Source organism: Sinohyriopsis cumingii, chromosome 2 (genome assembly GCF_028554795.1).
Source record: "Sinohyriopsis cumingii isolate HCF-2022 chromosome 2, ASM2855479v2, whole genome shotgun sequence".
NCBI lineage: Eukaryota > Metazoa > Mollusca > Bivalvia > Unionida > Unionidae > Sinohyriopsis > Sinohyriopsis cumingii.
The window spans coordinates 116,790,540-116,810,349 of NC_142962.1; the positions used below are offsets into that span (position 1 = coordinate 116,790,540).

General features: G+C 33.8%; 1 protein-coding gene across 2 annotated transcripts in view; it reads left to right on the forward strand.

The window, feature by feature from the left end:
- The window catches only part of LOC149805672 (sprouty-related, EVH1 domain-containing protein 2-like), a 175,579-nt gene extending 157,390 nt beyond the window's left edge, over positions 1-18,189 (forward strand). For both annotated transcript variants that reach the window (XM_089950322.1, XM_089950323.1), the window contains exon 5: positions 1,846-18,189. In XM_089950322.1, the coding sequence (XP_089806448.1) occupies positions 1,846-2,757 (912 nt within the window). In that variant the 3' untranslated portion in view covers positions 2,758-18,189. The remainder of the gene's footprint in view (positions 1-1,845) is intronic.
- Positions 18,190-19,810: the final 1,621 nt, after the last annotated feature.

Consider the following 19,810-nt stretch of genomic DNA (forward strand, 5'->3'; position numbering starts at 1 on the left):
TGGTTCATCACACATCAGAAGCCCTATTGTCAAGGTCAAGGCCACAGCTCATATTTGAAGGTTTCTTTTGTTTCTACTTCATATCATAAAAACTGTTTGAGATACAGGGATGAACCATGGTGCACTTGAGTATGTTTCATTTTGATGGCATCTCATTCATTACAGTCAAGGTTTATCTCCAAGGTCAAGGTCTTGAATCAGTATTTTCACCAGTTGCATATACTTTTCCTCTAATGCATTTTAAGATAGTGCAGTGGAATTTGGTTACATTTGATGGCGTTACAAAATGTGGTCCATCTTAAGAGTGTTCACCTAATTAAGGTTCACTTACCCAAATATAACTTCCGTTGTTCTTTCTGCCACAAGAAAAAGTGACATTATATTCCAGGCATATGCAATTATATACATATATAAAACAAACCTCCAGTGGAGCCATTACACATTTCAAAACAGTTTTTCATGATTTACATCTGTTGTAAGAAAATTGTGAGTTAAAATTGACATTCCTGGCTTGAAAATCATACAAAATGGAAAGGCTTAAGCACCATTTAGTTACCCTCCATCTGGCAAACAACAGCTGTTTCAGGAAAGCAATTTTTTAATTGTTTAATTTCTTTACAAAATTGATTTATTGCTTTAGCATTGCCTGCCATAAATCTTTATACATAACACTATTGGACAGCTTCATTTTGAAGTACAATATATAATTAATGGAAAGCAATGTATTTACCTGGTGAGTATTAAATGAAATGTTGCATCAATAGTGTAAAGAAAAGTTAGAATAAACCCAGTATGAATCGAAACCGTATCACAAACAGCATAACATTTGTTGTTTTTCCCAATCATGGTATATTGTATTTTGTAAAAATCCAGTAAATGTTATTTGTAAAGAATACTTTTGTACAATGCGAATGCCTATTCTGATATTGTATGCTTTTACTACAGTTAACTTCATCATTACTAAAAATGGTGTGTATCCACCCTACCATTTTGTTTCTTAAGAAGAATTCATACTGAACTTTCACATCTTTTTCAATTTTGTTGTAAATATTTTGGGTAATTGTCATTCTTAAAATCCACCCTAGTGCTGCATCACGAGGCCTTAGTGTCAAGGTCAAGGCCACAGTTCAGTATTTTAATATGACCCCAAAATGTGATGTCCAGTTGAGAACAAGTTATCTATTCATATTAGTTTATGGAAGATATTTAAGAAAGGGAATAACACAATTTTAAGCATTTTATTATGCTTATAAACATGAGTAATTGATAGAGTTAACATCATCACACACACATATGCTAACGCTGACATTTTGATGACCAGACAAACATCAGATAATAAGTTTGTATCTTTAAAATTGACCAAAGATCTTCTTCAATGTTTAATGCATAGAAAATGATCTATCTGCATTGCTTTCAGGGAGGGTCAGATATGTTGAGTGTTGTTGCTATGTCGACTGCTGTCGTATACTTCATAATGACTGAAGTCAGTATGGTAATTACGTATGCAAAAAGTAAAATTGGTTTTTTCTGGGCTTGCTTGCTTTGCATATTTCATGGAAACCCAGAACGTATTGCATTACCCATTTCTGTCCATCCCATGCATACATATGTTCCTTCACATTTGATTTTTATATTTTCTGTTGTCAAAATATGAATAAAGACCCTTTTTAACAATAGTTTGTCCTTGCATCTTGATAAAAGGTGTCTGAAATCACATGATATTTGCAGGGGCATCCATGTCATTTTGACATGTTTTTTGTTTCTCTTTTATGTGTTGCAGGCCTTCAAAATTCTACAGCATTTAGATTTGGGTTTTACTTTGTGTAAATGTGTTGTCTTTTTCAGATTCTAAACCTTCCTATGTCGAGGAAAGGAAGTTCATCCCAGAGCACAGCCTCCACCACAACTAGCAGTCCCCAGTCTCCCAGTTCTTTCGTGTCAGCAGTGACAGAACCTTTCTATAATTCACATAACTCCCATCTTCATCATCTTCACCGAGTACACTATGTGACTTCTCCACTCCGACCAGGCCACAAACATACATCACCAAATTCTAGTGACAAAAGTAGTAAATCAGATAATAGTATAGAATGTAGCTATGGACAGGATGTATGGGTCAAAGCTGATGAGCCCACATCATTAAGTAGTAAATCAGAACAGGTTCTTTTAGATAATTCAGACAATGTGGAATTGAAGGAGTATTCGTATGTATTTTTTGCAAGAAACAAACCACATGAATACAGCTATCCAAATTTAGAATCTATTCAGAAACCACCAGCCAAACGAGAGGCCACAAGTAATATTAAGAAACAGCTTCAGACTCATATAACAGACCAACCTAAGCCTCCATTACCTATAAAAAAGAAAAAGAACAGAAGAAAATCAAGCATACAACAACAAAGTGGAAGACTATTAACACGAGCTCGGTGCAAGCACTGTCATGATATGTTTAGTCATGAAGAAAATCATCGTGGAAGTTGTGAGGAAGCACCAGACAGTGTTGAGAAATGTATTGAAATTGTGACTTGTGTATGGTGTCCCAAAGGACTTATTTACCACTGTATGTCAGATGCCGATGGAGAATATGGTCACCCATGCACATGTGATCCTTCGGACAATTCAAACTGTAAAAAGTGGACAGCTCTATCCATTTTATCTTTTATTGTCCCTTGTTTATGGTGCTACTGGCCACTTAAGGCATGTCACAAATGTGGGGTTGCGCTTGGATGCTGTGGGGGACGACACAAGGCTGCTTGACTCGTTACGAGTTGCACCAGTGTGTGTTTAATGTACCGGCTGTATTTGGTTGACAAAGTGCCTAGTTGCATTGTTTTCTACATGTGACAATATGATCTTTATATATATTATGAATGTGTTATATAAGTTTTCATGGGACAGAATTGACATTTTTTCTTCAGTTGGTCATCCCAAGTGCATACATTGCTGTTAACTAGGCTGTGAAAGTTTCTTGTAAACGCCTATAAAGAAACAAATATTTGAAGGTTCATTGTTAAATTAAAAGATGATTCCCTTTGCGTATCATGAAAGTACACTGGATGATGGTATCAAATTTTATTTACCATCAGTTTAATAATTATGCTTATATTCAAAAAAGTTGAAATCGTGTCTGAATGAACTGTATGAAGAATGTTTTCAGATAAACATACAAAATAAATTCTTCATTATCTGGCCATTCTGGGGAGGTAATGTTATATTTATATTTGATCCTGCGTAATCTCACATCAGTATTAGGACACTATATTTGTACAAAGGTGGAATGAAAAAAAAACAAGTATTCGAGATAAACTCAAATAAAGAAAACTGTTTGCAAACCAGGCACTTTGTTGAGCCATTCAGAGGCCATGAACACCCCTGGAAGCCGCTTCGTGTCGTAACTCATACATCAAGCACCTGCATTTGTTGTCACCCTCATAATGCACTTTTACCGAAAGAGAATGATGTACATTGAAGATCATTACCATTTATAATTGGTTATCAGTCAAGTCCTACTCATTGCTTCTTACAAACAGCATATGTCCAGATCTGCAGGTGCACAATGCAATGGCAGATCTGGGTCTGTACAGTTAATAGTTGGACTAGACTTAAAAGCCAGTATAAATGGTAGATTATATGCATCTTTTTGAAAGTGGACATCGTCGTAATGTTTGCATAAATGTTTGTCTTTTTGCTCAGTACACTTATCAAGGGGGAGAATATTTCACATAAGGATTGGTATACATTCTATTAGACAAAAAGATCAAGACATCACTTTGGTCATTAAGTAGTCATATATGCCTCAACAGCAATACAGCTGTGAAATATTACCTTTTTCCATGTTGGTGCATATTGATTTATTAGGCACTCAAAGCAGGACAGTAACATTTCTGATGACAAAAATTGATGAACATCATTGACAAGTCTATATATATATGTTTTAGTTTTGTGTTTACAACACTGCAACATAAGTAGTTTGTTTCATGTTGAAGTAGTTGTAGTAAAATGCATTGCCCAGTCTACCTGGATTGATCCGATGGTAGGATTTGAACCTATGCTATTCCATTTGCAAGCCTGGCATGTTAATCCTTGAGCCACTGTGGCTCCTTTGTGTATATCACGAATGCAATTGACAAAGAACATTGATTTGTGTGCATGTATGTGTGTAGATGCACAAGCACACAAATATTGGTGGGGTGGTTTTGTTGGGTTTAATGCCATTTTTCAGTACAGGATATGCTGTGCATGGCGGTTGGTATGGCGGTGGTGGAAGAACTCTGGGACACTAGGGAAGAACCACTGACCCATGGGATGCTGTTGGCAAGCTTTCTCAGATATCCACACTGGTATGAGCAGAGACTCAAACTGATGTGGACAGAGGTAACATGCGAGTGATCTGTACAGTTGACTGCATTAGGCCACTGCCATTTGAGACCCATGTTTTTACATAGATTGGTCAGACTGGCTATATTATGTTCAATTTATACTCAAGTTGTAAAATCATCTTAACTTGGGCCAACATTGTAGCAGGAACTTTTGTTTATTCACATTTTAAATTGGAAGGATGAACAAATGTGTGCTTGGGAAAGGTTGAATTTATGGTCCCATTGTGGCAATTGTTAGCTCTGCTGGTCATAGAATGGAGGAGCTTATGAGATGGCATGTTTCTATTGTCCATCCACCTGTTAGCACAAGTTTGTTGTCACTGTTTCTACTGGACTATTTATAAGATTGCATTGAGACTTTACACTCACAATCCAAGGTCTTGTTGGTCCTAATTGATAGTGGTGATCCTGAGACATCCAATATGGCTGTCTTGAAAACCTTGTTATCCCTGCTGCTCCTAAACAGATAGTCATATCAACAGGTCCTAAATGGAAAGGAGTCAATCTGATATTCAGTATGGCTACCATACATGTACATTTGCAAGTGAATTTTGATTAGACTGGTATGTAGTTGTATTCCAGTGAACAAGTTGAAAGTCCACACTCTTTGATGTTGATTATAAAGTCAAAGGTCCAGACTCAGGGTGGAGTGGGTTTGGTAGCTTGATCTTTTCTGAAACAACGTCACTGATTTTCTATCAAACATATCAGGCTTAATGTCAAAGGTCATGATGAAGCATTTTGTACCACATTTAGAGATATTATTTGAACATACAGACATGGACATGTACAAAATATTACCAAATTTGGTATGTTGTAGTTTCACAAGAATATGAGATTGTTTCAGTACTCTCCAGTTGAAATGGTCTTATCTTGGGGTCCCAGGAATTTTTTTTTTTGAACAGTAGAGCAACAGGCCAGCTTCCTGTTTGTTTTTGATTCTTGCTCAGGTTTTCCCTTGTTCTTCTTCCACCAGCTATACTGGCTGCCATGTATGACCTGTCATGTGCTGAAAAATTGTGTTAAACCCAAAACATTTGACAACAATCTTACAGGAACTCTTGTTCCATTGCAGTGTTCACTCACTTAAACTTTTGCACTTTGAGAGTCATGCTGGTAGGTATTAGTACCCGTGTGGTGGCAGTATAGCTCATATTGTTTGAATTCATTAGGTCTCGGTTCAGTGTCATTTAGCTTTTGCTTTTCGGTCCTCATATTATGCAAGAATGACTCGTAACTAGACAGACGCTATATTCTAGCACCTGATGACGTGACTTTTCTGAGAATATCACTTTTGCAAGTGTTACATGGGTTGGACAGGATTTGTGTCGAGCATGCTGATCTCCACTTTCTGAAGGGTGCTTAATAAAGTTATCAAATAGAATTTCTGTCATTTAAGCAAACTCCCAGACGGTCATTCAAATCAAATATTTTTGATTTTGAGCATTATACATTTCTCTTTTATCTTCTGACGCAGGCGTTGTGTTCTTTGCTACCATATATACTCGCTAATAAGTCGAGTTAATTTGCAAACAACAAAGATCCTGATATGCCATAGCATAATTTGCATGCAGATCAGGGTTTTTGTTATTCTGCAAATTACTCCTAACAAACGGCTCAGACCCAGATCTGCTGGCACATTTTGCGATGGCAATTCTGGGTCTGTATAGTTCACAGGTGGACTTTTTATAAGCGAGTATATACAGTAATCACATTGTGTTGGTTGCTGAACTGTTCCACTATTGATGTAATAAAGAAATTGTTCTTTTTGTGTGGTCTGCATACAGCAACTCACAGCTCACTGCCTATTTCAGAACCATTTCTTGTCTTGCTATCAATGTGTAAAAGTTCATCATAGTACTGCTCGTAACTGCAAAATTACTGCACAATAGTATCTGGACTTGTGCCTTCCCAAGTTTACATGTTTAGAGTGTAACAAAATAATGTCAGTTATCCGTTCAATTATTTTGGCATGCCTCTTGACCACAGTACGGTGTTTTCTTATGCATAACGTGACCCACATTGCAAACAACTTAAAACCCATATCAGCCATCACATTAGGTGACAGCCGATCAAGGTTTATGCTGTATATTTTACTTCAGGCAAACTATATTAACTTGATCTGCTTGCATATTATGCAATAGCGGGTCTGGGTGGATGCAGTTCAGATAAAACCACGAGTCTACTTTTAGTTATTTTGTATTCGTGTCAACTGTGCAAATTTTGACCAGACTATTTAGTATAACACTTAAATATCAATTTTTTAAAAAAAGACCAGCATCATTATGCCATATTAACCAGTCAAGATTTATCATGATTGTTGTCAGAGTTTACTTTGCAATTACGTATGATTTATTTACTTATTATGTGCTCGACTTTTTATTATGAGGACAATTTTACAATAATTCTTGTAGAAGAGGACAAGCAGTGGTGCATTTTATGTGAATTTTGTCTTTTTTTAGGTTGTAATGCACGCTCAGGTTGTGCAACATGTTAAGAGAATGATGGGTGATAAAACAATGGATGTGGGGTCATTGTTACATTGGAATTATTGAATATGGTCATGTTTGCTTGTGACCCAATGGTAAACTTATTTAAATGCTTGAATTTTGACAGAACATCTATAATTATTAACCTTAAATTTGTATTTACTGGTAATTATTTTTATGTAGAATAATGTTTGGGATTATTGAATTACCTTATATAGCTGCTTATAGGATGAGTCCAACTGCAAACTGCGCATACCCAAATCTGCCATCATATAGCATGCCACCAAATATGGGTATGTGCAGTTTGTTAGGAGTAATCAGTAGAAGAAACAGCATAAACCCTGATCTGCATGTGCATTATACTATGGCAGATCAGGATCTATGTTGTTTGGAGTTCAAGTCTACTTGTGAGTATATATTGCAATAAATTCTGTTGCAAAATAGAATACCTTATATGCCACTTTTTAATCGAGTCAGACTAAAAAATAAGTTTTGAGGGGAAAGTTAACGTTTGCTGTCAATGTGGTAGTTGTTACTACTGATATGGGGATCGTAAGATTGTCCAACAATATTTCTCATATTACACAATATTTTCATTTTCATAAAGTAATATATTAAAATTAAATACCAATTCAGATCTTGCTTGCATGCATATAAAGTGTAAATGTTTCTAGACTCAAAACTTAGTCAAAAGTATGTTCACTACATGTGCTTTTGCAGTAGTTATGATTGTTTTGTTACAATCATAATCTGATGTTAATGCATTGTCTTCTTTTACAGTGTAGTCAGATTAGAGCTGAATATTCTTAAAACCTGATACAGCCTGTGACCTTTAAATCTCATGCACTGTATCATTTTGATCCTTCTGCATAGACCCAGATCTGCAAATACTTGATGCAATGGCAGAATCTGGTCTGTACAGTTTGCATTTGGACTCTAACTCATAAGTGAGTGTACATACGGTATATAAAGGAAAATGTGAAAAAAGACGGTATGAACATCCTCCAATTGAGTGCTTTGCAAAACTATGCTGATGTACTGTGAAAGTAGTAGATGGAAATGTGCCATAGTTTCTTGTCTCAGTTATGAAAGAAATTCACACTTTATATGCATACAAAAATAACATAAGAATATGATATTGATCAGTATGTCATTTTTATTATTTATGAAATGAACATGTCATAACGTGCGAAAGGAAACTGATTTTAAGCTAAGTGTGAACAATCACATCCTATCACTACAAGCGGTGCCTTGATGAAATGCAAATAATGTTCAGCAATTAAGATTTCTGCTTCATTTGAGAAAAGATGGGAAAGACTCAACTTACAAGACACTTGGTGGAAGTTCATTCTTTTTACAAAAATCCTTGAAAAATGGTTTGGACAACTGAATCTTTTGAATAGAAAAACTTGTGTGACACCATGTTTGAAATCTCATAATCTATATTTGCACCAAGTTTTATGACCTGATTTGAATCTTTTAATTAAAAATGCCGCTGCAGATCAGTCCCATCAAAGTTTTATGGGCACTATACAATGTGAGGCATAACCATTGTGATTGATTCATAGCTTTCATCGGATTTTTCTTTGCCTGTTTTAGTCTGTCTTTAAAAAGATATTTCAAGTAGTAAAAAATTTAAAAACCAGTAATAAAACTCTTTCCTACGTATTTTTTTTTAATTTACTGAGTTTAAGCTTGGGTCACAAGTTATTATGATATATCAATAAGGACCTTTGCATGGATGGCCGAGATTTTCAATCAGGCTGCTTACCATATACATTTTAATTTTTTTCTGCTCCATTTTATTTGGTTGTAAGAAAATGTTTTCTTTGAAGCTTCATATTGCAATAGTAAAAGTGTAAATGGAAGGAGATTGGCTTGTAATTTTTCTATTCATTTAGTGCTGTTACTTTGAGAGAATAATTTTGGAAGAATTTTTAAAATCTGCTTGTGCAGTTTCCTTTCTTTATGTGACAAACACGCGTTTATAGCTTTGAAGAAGTTGTGCTTAATGTGAAACATACAGCGGAACCCACAACTATTTTGTGTACTGAATAAGACTTTTCATTTTTCTGTATTGGGGGGGTGGGGGTGGTTTTTGGGATCAATTAAAGCATCTATAGAAATTTTACTCTGACTGCTCCCTCCTGTGGAGACAGAAATAAATTTAAAAGAATTGGATGCATGTAGCTGTAAACATTTCTTTATTATTGTTTCAATTTGTTTCATTGATGAAACTATGCCGCAAATGACTTGCATTTGAGATAAGGCACTTACTGATTTTAGGGTCCAGATGTCAAAGTGTTTGAAGCGAATTAGTTTCCTGCAGTTTCTTTATCAGTTATTTAGCTTATTAAGCTGGGCTTTGTGCATGATTTGCATTTGAGAGAAGGAAGTGGCCTTTTCATTTTGTTTTCATAGGTCAAGGTTACATGGACTGAACAAAGGAGAAACTATTTCCACAATACTAATTAAGTTGTGTATCATATGCTTTGACTAAACTTTGTAGATGGCTTGTATTTGAAACAAGATGCCACTTAATTTTGAGGTTAAAAGATTACAGTAAGTGGTACCACAAGAAGGAAAGTTGTTTTTAAAAAAATTACTTGAGTCCTGTGTCACAAACCATGAGCCAACTTGTGGATGGCTTGCTTTTAAGATGAGAAAGGTACTGATTGAATTTGGCATCAGTTTCACAAACTCGATGAGAAAAAAAGTTTCAGCAAAATAACTTGATTGGCATCATTTACAGTCCTCTTGTTTTCTTGTTTTATACTACTTTTGATAGCAGGCTGTTTATTAAAGGTCAGATATGGAGGATTCTGTTTAAACTTGTCTTCCAATCTTCCTTTCCTGAAAATGCCTCATTTATTCTTACAAATTTCTGTTCCAATATTTACAAATAATTACATTAAAATGTGTGACACGCATAAAATTGCCATAAGCATTACTTACCCCTGATATGTATGCAGAAGTGACATCTCAGTTGAACAAAGTACATTCTAAGGTATAGATTATAGTGCAGGGAATGTGCATTATGTTATAAAAGGAACATTGATCCTTTAGAAATTAAAGAAATTGAAATGGCTTATATTACAGTTAGGATCAATATGGATATCAACAGACTGAGAGAAAAGATGATAATTACTCGTCAGAATTATACACGTAGTATCATTCAGATGCAGAGTGTGATCTCAGTGTTGAGTGTATTTTCTAACTTGTTCCAATATATGTCACATTGAGAAAATTAATTGTATCAGATCCATTTTCAGAGTCAGAATTGTTGACGATAACACTTAAAAAATAACCTGAAGTTCCTTGAAATTTTGTGTGGTGGACCTGCCCTACTTAAATTTTATGTCCTGAAAATATTTCCCCATTTTCTACTCAGTATATGCTGCTCCTGTTTCTTTGTGTTGAGTCTGTAAAGTAAATGGTTTGTAGGAGATGTGTGGTTGTATTTCAGATTTCTGTCATGGAGATGTGTGGTTGTATTTCAGATTCATGTATTGGATATATTTTATTGTAGTTCAGATTTCTGTCATGGAGACGTGATCGTACTTCAGATTTCTGTCGTGGAGATATTTGATTGTAGTTCAGACTTGTGTCATGAAGGTGTGTTCATAGTTCAGATCTCTGTCATAGAGACATGTGATCATACATAGTTCAGATTTTTGTCATGAAGATATGCAATTGTACTTAAATTTCTGCACCATGTAACAGGAATTAAATATTCTTATTTTTGCCTTCTCTCTCGCTTCATCACTGGATCACAATTTCTCATGATTATTTTCTCAATAATATGTGTAACTCATCTTTAACATTTAGAAGGATTTTTGAATATTTGTTTGTTTATAACATGTTTGAAGGAATAAAAAGACTGAATGAGCAGCAAGGTCTGCTTGGAACACTAGTAATATTTCCTAATTTGGCATAGAGAAATTTGTATGGCTGTATTTTCTGTGTCTGCTTTTAAAAATTCAAAAAAGAAAAGAAAGGCCCATTTTCTTTTTCACTCTTCAGTACACTTCTATCATAGTGGCTGGTCATTTTATTTAAGAATGATGTCACACATAAGTGCAAACCCTCCCCCCCCCCAATTCATAATCAAGGGAGGTAATGCTGTTGGTCATTTTGAGCAGTCAAGATGTTCATTTATTTTAAATGGTGAGTTTGAGGCTCTTCAGATGGGGCTGTTATGTTTAAATATACATGGGACCCAGGGAAGGCACATTTAATGTGGGGTACTCACCCATAAGACGCAATTTAGAATTTTCTCATCATTTTAGTATGAACTCTGAAATCAAAGTACCCTGGCATATATTTGGCAAAAACTGCCTTCCCTGTGTACCATGTATGCTTAAACAGATCAGTCCTAGGAGGAAAGTGGAGAAATAGATTTTTAATTTTTACATAATGTTCTAGAAGAATCGTGTACAAATTTACAGTTTGAAGGTTTTCTCCACGATTGACCATTAATCACTTAATCCAGCCTGTGCAGTATAATGGGTGAATCTCAACTGAAGGTGCTAGGTTAAAAATAAATGAAGCATTTATCAGGAAAATCGATTTGGTCTGCTTGGGTTTCATAGCTGATCATTGATTTGTACACCTCATTCCCAGTTTAAGCAAAAACATTTTAAAAAATTCAAAGGGGACATGTTCAAATCTTTTATTCTGTTTTATATATCCAACTAGAAGAATCTTTTTGGTACAACCATTTCCATCAGGGTTTCAGGGTTTTCAAAAAATATGAAATTAATATTTGCAATTTTGTTATGTTTTCTGTTAAGATTTTTCTTAAAAATGGTTGTAGATTATTTTCTTTAATTTCAGTGCTGATGTATTTTTTTAACTTAAATTTTTATTTACAAATGAATTAGCTGTTGTGATTTTCTTTTACTGAATGTTGTTATTGCACCTGTGCAAAAAAAGACTTTGTCCCCATATACACAAACTTCACTTTAAACAGTTTTCCTTTAACTTTTTTGCCATCACTACTATACAAGGTTCTTTAATAATGTAAAGATCTTTTATCAAAATGTGTTTTAATAAAAGAAATTTTATAAGAATATCATTGAGGTAGCTTCCATTGAAGTTAAATAGGTATAATTTGTTATGACCAGACGTGAGAATAGTTGGGTGAGAGATGATATTTTATTTTGTATCTTTGCAAGCATGTTAAGTATTGTGTAACTTTTGAATATCTGACTTCAGTTGCTGTCATTAAAGAAATATTAGATTAAGCTTGGATAATAAAGTCAGTCACAATTTCAGTAAAAATAACAATTTCCTGTAGGATTGCATTTGACAAACTCCATACTTAAACATTTTGTCTTAGTTCTTCAAGGTAGGAATGGGATTGAATTCAACTTATTATGTAGAATTCAAAATGACCAGTATGATTGAGTATGACCCATTATCTACACTTAGAAGGAGAAATGGGTTTGCATTTGACCCAGCATCAAGACTTTTAAATGAACAGTAGAGTTGCATTCGACTCATTAGCAAAACTTTTAAGGGAACAATGGGATTACATTTGACCCATTATAAAGACTTAAGGGAACAATGGGATTACATTTGATCCATTATAAAGACTTTTTAGGGAACAATGGGATTACATTTGACCCATTATAAAGACTTAAGGGAACAATGGGATTACATTTGATCCATTATAAAGACTTTTAAGGGAACAATGGGATTACATTTGACCCATTATAAAGACTTAAGGGAACAATGGGATTGCATTTGATCCATTATAAAGACTTTTAAGGGAACAATGGGATTACATTTGACCCATTATAAAGACTTTTTAGGGAACAATGGGATTACGTTTGACCCATTATAAAGACTTTTAAAGGAACAACGGGATTACATTTGATTATAAAGACTTTTAAGGGAACAATGGGATTACATTTCACCCATTATCAAGACTTTTTAGGGAACAATGGGATTACTTTTGATCCATTATAAAGACTTTTTAGGGAACAATGGAATTACATTTCACCCATTATCAAGACTTTTAAGGGAACAATGAGATTTAAATATGGCCTATTATCCACACTTCAAGGGAGCAGTGGGATTACATTTGACCCATTAAAAAGACTTTTAAGGAAGCAGTGGGATTACATTTGACCTATTGTCCAGTCCTAAATAGGTTGAATTAATGCAGAATTTGGATGAGGACAAAAGTTGGAGAAATATGGTTTTCCTTGTCGATTGATTAATTGTCAATTCACCTCTTGGATACAAGGCTACGAAATCATAAAATGCTTTAGCTGTTAAGATTGAGACTTGCAGCCAGTTATAAGTGACTTTTCAGAGTAAAGTTCTTTGGAATTGGTGAACAAAATCTTGAGGTTAAAATGGACTGCAAAAAGATTTCCAGGTCATATCTTCAGCATGAGCTGTTTTGGGAATTCTGACCAAAAATAATTCACCGCTTTTTTTTTTCCACTAGCAATAACAACAACAGTCAACTTGGAAGAAAGATGGTAACTTTATATCTGCCATCTTGATTCCCATAAATAAACGTGACTAAATGTGGCTGCAACTTCCCCACTTCCTATCATGATGTGTACTGTCTTGCTTCTATTAAATCAACGATAATCATTACCTACTCTTTGGTTGAAAGATTGACATCATTTATTGCTGGTCCTGACTGAGGCTGGTAAACTGCTTGAACAGTTGCCAAATGTAAAAAGTGTTCATGGTCACAGTCACCAAAAACATCCTTTGCAGATGGTCAGACCTGATGGAGAAAAAGACATAAAAAATGTTGGGAAGTACAGCAGTATAATGAATTGAGACTTTATAAATGGCAGGTGTTGGTGATTAACTTGGAGATTAGGGCTGGCACATAGACTGATTCTCTTTTGCACCATATTAGTAAACAATTCTTTTTCATTGACTGAAATGCAGTGAAAATAATTTTTGAGAGATTATTCCTGTTACTCTAATAAATCCTTTGTTTCACAAAAGTTAGAATATGTTTTTCCCTGTTTACTTGTGTTCTCATGCAGTTTTATAATTGAGAAAAGATTCTAATCATAAGACTAAAGTAAGTGATAACAACTGTCATGTTAAGATTTTAAAAAAAAGTAAGTGATAAAATATTTAATCTTATGAATAAAATGAGCCTTTAGAAAGAGTTCATCCTGGTTTTAGGTATAGATTCAAGTGTTTTTACCTGACACATAAATTTTAATTTGGCTATTCTACATTTTTAGTTCATAATTAAAAACCTTTTCAAGGCAGGATGAATGATGTTTATTTAAAAGAATTGTTTCTTCTACTATAAGTGTTGTCTGAAAATATTAACCAATGGCAATGTTATAAAATAAGAAGTCTATCTAGTCTTTGATTTAACAGCAAATTTTGTTTTGAGAGAAGAGAATGAGAATTAGGGCTGTAATATTTGACTCACATGTTTGCATTTAGTTCCGTGTTAGGAACTTCTTGTAGTTATTCTATAGTTGTGAAAAAGATTTGCTTAAACAGAACATTTTATAGTGCTCTCGGTTTGACCTTCAAAACTTTGGTTTGTGTCATACATGATGTGTCTTTTCAGATGGAATCTAAATGAAGGCTAAGACAAATAAGATGATTTCTTTTTTATACTTTTGGATCCAGTATAGTTTGAGAGGCATTGTGTTGGCAGCTCAATACACGCATAGACCAGCCTACTTATGCACTTATATAAGTCCCTTATTCTGGGCATGATTTAGCCAATAATGCATTAAAATTGCCATGGGTATCCAACACACACACACACAGGGAAAACAGTTGAACCTGTGGTCATTGTTTAAAATTAGAAAGATTCTGATTAATGGCATATCAGCACATGACAGACTAGTATGTGTTAAGTGCAGTCTGAATGAAATGTCATGTCCAGATAATCACCACCTTAACTGATGCAAGCTTGTACGGGAAAAATTCCAAATTGCAACCCCGCTGGTTGTGAGTTTCCGATCGATATACTGTTCACCTCAAGTATTTCCTCGGATTTTCTGTTTGAAATTATTTATCAAAAGAACAAACAGAAACAAAAATAATTAGGAGAACAAACTCAAGATTTTTATGAAATATTACTGGGCAAATGGGATTTAGCTGCCAAGTTCATTGACATGAATGTCGGCATATATATTTGCTTTAGCTTAAATTTCAAAACCAATTGGTGGATAAATCAAGCACATGCCTACTTGGTTCTGACAATCCAATATTGACTTTTTTTTAAATAGCAAATTATTGTAAGCAATTTTTTTTGTTTTCTTATCCAGTTAAAGTTTGATACATGTCAGTTCTGTTTATTTTCCAGTTGTTATTGAGCTGACATTGCTTTTCTGAAAGACACTAAGCACGGAATTTGTAAGAGATTTTGGAGTAAGGATAATGAGATAGGCTCGTATTAAAATGTTTCTATAGAAATTTTAGCAAAATTTATTCAAAGTGCTGTTTTCCTGTTCTTACTTGAATTTTAGGAAATATTTCTTTACAAGATACATAGTGTTTAAAAATAATTACATTTTAAAATTGTTGTATTAGTTCAAGTTACATTCAAGGGGATGCCTATATTTGTTAAAAATCTTTTGTTCTTTTGTTTGAACATTTACTGAAAGTAAAATATTGTAGAAAGCTTTTTCTCTTTAGCACATAAAATGTGCTTATATAAGGACATTGTTTTTCTTATATGTTAACTTAATATTATGTATCGGATATAATTCATCTTTTTGAAATTATAGTTGAATGTAAGGGTGAAATTTTCATTCTTTTATTTCTTCTCATGATTATTCTGTGAGCATACAAGTGTATCGATATGTAAATAGCTTTGTTTTGAGTGACTGTGGGACCCATTCTTCAAGGCAGGATTGGGATCGAATTCAGCTTATTATGTAGAATTCAAAACGATACGTATAGATGAGTTTCACCGATTATGTATACTTAAAAGAGCAATGGGTTTGCATTTTTACCCATTATCAAGACTTAAATGAACAGTGGAATTGCTTGGGAGTGATTGTGTTGAAGTGTTTGAAGATGTACGAGAGATTGTAATTATAGTGATTTATATGTTAATGCCTTGAATACAATGATGGACAAGTTCATCATGTAATTTCGATGCACGGCTTGGCAGATGCCAGGTTACAAATAATCTGTGCCCTGTGTCTTCAACATGTCCGAACTTAATTGTATCTGTAATATAAAAGAAGCTATGACGGGGTCTCACCAAAGCCATTTTATATGAACTCCATTAAATCAACAATGTACAATAGATAGATCTGTTCTGTATTGCAAGATTTATTGTCATAAGGATTAGTGTACATAACATAAACACATGCATTACAAATGTTATTAATAGCTCTGCTAGTGCAACCACATAGATTTCTGCCACTAATTTAGTGTAGACAAACATGCAAATGCAATCTATTTCCAGGTTTTCTGTAACACTCCTAATTGAAAGTGATGTTATTTCCCATCAGCAGAAAATATGTACTGAAGAATTTTGCTAATTGTATGTAGATCAAATACAATCCTCATGCAGTTAAAATTCTTTGGCTAACTTTGTTAGGGTATGTTGACGTAAATTTAGTGGCGTCCATTTTGCATGCATATTGGTAACTTGCCTGTAACTCTCGGATAAAATGCATGGATATCTTAAAATATTTGCCAAGTTCTGAAAGCCGTGATGAATAATTGGAGGATTAGTTTTACTGCCAGATCTGTTTAAATATTTGAATATATAACTCTGTGAATGCTAGAAATGTAAATGGCAGTTAAGATTCAGTATTGGTTTTTTTTGTAATTAAGGATTAACTTTTTAACCTTTTCATTGGCATTATTTATGTTATATTCATTCTTTCATACTAGCATCATAAAAGTGAAACAAAATCATTCAATGAACATTTTTTTCATAGGAGGTTGTATTTTATCTGCTTTAAATATTTATCAATGATCATTTTTAATTAATGAGATGGCTAGCACTGTTAAATATTTCAAAATAGAAAACTGCATTGTACAATCGTTCTTAAATTTGTAATTTCAGTTGTGTTAATTGCTGAGTAACTGGTAGAATATCATGTTTAGAAAACCTGAAAATACATTATAGCATGTTTGTTTTAATTACATTTCTCTGTGGCTTTTGGTAGCTGTCAGGTACTATTCTCAATTTGTTTTTTAACCTCCCAATGTTACTTCCAGGCAGCTGACGATGAGACACTAAAACTACAACTGATTTTTTTACTTTCAGATATTTGTATTGGCTAACTTGTTTGTGTGCTGCAAGTATATATATATATATATATATATATATATGATACCTAGAGTTAAATATGGTGATTCAGGTTGATTCATAATTGTGGTGTCTGTTGTTTTTTTCTTTCTTCCTTTCTGTTTTTTTTTTTTTACAATAGAATAAAATTGTTCCTATACTTTTTTTCCTCAAAGATATCAATATAAGAGTTTCAGTGCAACACTTATTGTTAAGTTCTGTATTAATACACACTTCTGTCTGCTTTTCAAACATGGATTCCTGAATGTTATGTCAAAAAACGTTTGAGAAATTCTTAGAAATAAGTTTTGCAATAAGGATAATGGCATGAGTATTTTTGCTCATTTTCATATATTTACTCAAATATGAGATTTGTTTTCATTGTTGTCTCTTTAAAAAAAAATTAAATCATGCACGTGTATCTTAGACACAAATTTTGTTAATATTATTGTTAGAATTATATTTTATTCTGTAATTTGAGCCACAAACAAGTATGTAAAGTTGGTCACAATGCACAGAGGTACTGATGCATATTTTCATGGTGTCTACAAATAAATTATCTTTTTTTTACTTGTTTGATTTTTATGGATGAGATATTTCAGAAACAAATGGACCAAAGATCTTTGCAGCCCCCACAACAATGAATTTTTTGAATGACTAAAAATGATGAGTGCTGTGACACTGCCTTAGTTAATTTTATATTCTATGATTTAAATAGGCTGGTACTTTCACTCATTAATCTAGTAGAGTATTTCTAACAATATTATTATTGAAATATTTTTCTTTTGGACATATTCAGTTACATATAATTAGGTATGTAAACAAGAACTTGATAATTAGCTCTAGGTATCATGATTGACTTTGTGGTTTTTATATCTGGGAATGATTGTGGCTAGAACTATCGGTGTAATGCAGAGGTTTTGTTCACAAGAAAATTAATGTTATGACTGAAGAATGTTTTAAATCTACTGACATAGTTTAAGATACTACTGTATTTTATTATTTAATATACTAAAATTATTCATTACAAATAAATGAGTCACAGACTTGCTCATTACCAGCTGTTGTTCTTGTTGATACCCCATCACCCATTCCCACAACTTGTTTGATCAGTCCCTATTTTTATATACAAGAAATCACATAAAAATTCTCTCTCAACATGTATTATTATTCCCCGCCTCTTCACACATAATATCTTTGTTTCCATCCATTGGTCACACTTTTGTTTTGACATCACAACTTTAAAGCCACTCGAGGTTGTAGAGTGAAATTTTGCCCATACATTATCATCGGAATATGTGTTGCATACCATATTCTGGATCCAGTCTTCATGTTCAAGGTCAGTACTTGGTATTTTAAGTTTTTTCACTCTTTCTTGCTGCTCTACAACTAGTTAAAATTGTGCATCATCTTTAGATGGTTTATTTTGTACCACATTGGAGATCAAATTTTCAAGGTCAAGGTCACAACTCTATTTTAAATTTTCCACTTCACTTTTCACTCTGATCTATAACATTAGAGCTGATTGAGATTATCAAATATAACTTGGGTATAATTATACATGAGAATCAGAAAGTGTGCATACCACATTGGGGATCATATCTTTACGGTCATGGTGACTACTAAATATTTTAAGTAGTCCACACTTTCCATTCCATACTGTTACTTAAAAGCTGTTAGAGATTAAGGAGTGAAACTTTAGATACGTTTGAAGCATTAATTGAAGGAGTTTTGTATACTACATTGATGGTCTTATCTTGAAGGTTAAAGGTCCTGAGTGGCTGTGTGGTCTAAAGCGCTTACTGTTCAGGATCACTGCCGTCTCATATGGGTTCGAGTCTCAGGCTCGACCAAAGTGGGTACGTGAGAAAGCTTGCCAGTAGCTTCTCGTGGGTCATTGGTTCTTCCTGGGTTTTTCCTCCACCAGTTATACTGGCTGCCATGTTTAGCCTATCTTGCTCTGAAAAATGGCATTAAACCCTACAACATCTTGACATTCAAGGTCACACGTTAGTATATTTGTAAGTTTTCCATCACACTTTACATTCTACTCTGTTATTTTAGAGTCCTTTTAGCTTTTGGGGGTATTAAACTTAAGAATACTTGTGCACTAATTAAAAAGTGTCCTTTATACCACAATGCTTGTTATATCAAGGTCAAGATTTCCATTGCACCCTCATCTTTATAATTAATAGCAGTCTGAGATTAAGAGTTGAAACTTGATCTAATTATATATTATTAGTGGGTTGTTGCATGCCACATTGTGGATCCTGTATAATCATAAAGGTAATGGGTCAGTGTTTAAGCTCTCTTTAATCCTTATCTTTCTGTAACAATGTCATTTGAGATTAAGCGATGGAAGTTACTGCTATATTTGTCCTATACTACATTAAAGGTTATAACTTTACGTTCATTTTCCCAGGTCAATATTTTAAGTTCCACTTTATCATTTTCCCTTCAAGTCCATAACTTCTGAACTGTTTAAGATGCTCGAGTTAAATTTATCATTGACACCTTGCACACTGTCACCTAGAAGATGTGTTGCATTGCACATTTTGGGTTCTGTCTTCTTGTTGCCATTGATTTAGCTTTATATCTTAAATGCTTTTCAAAGTTCAGAAATGATACACTTATATTTCTACACTCATCATACACTTATATTTCTACACTCATCATAC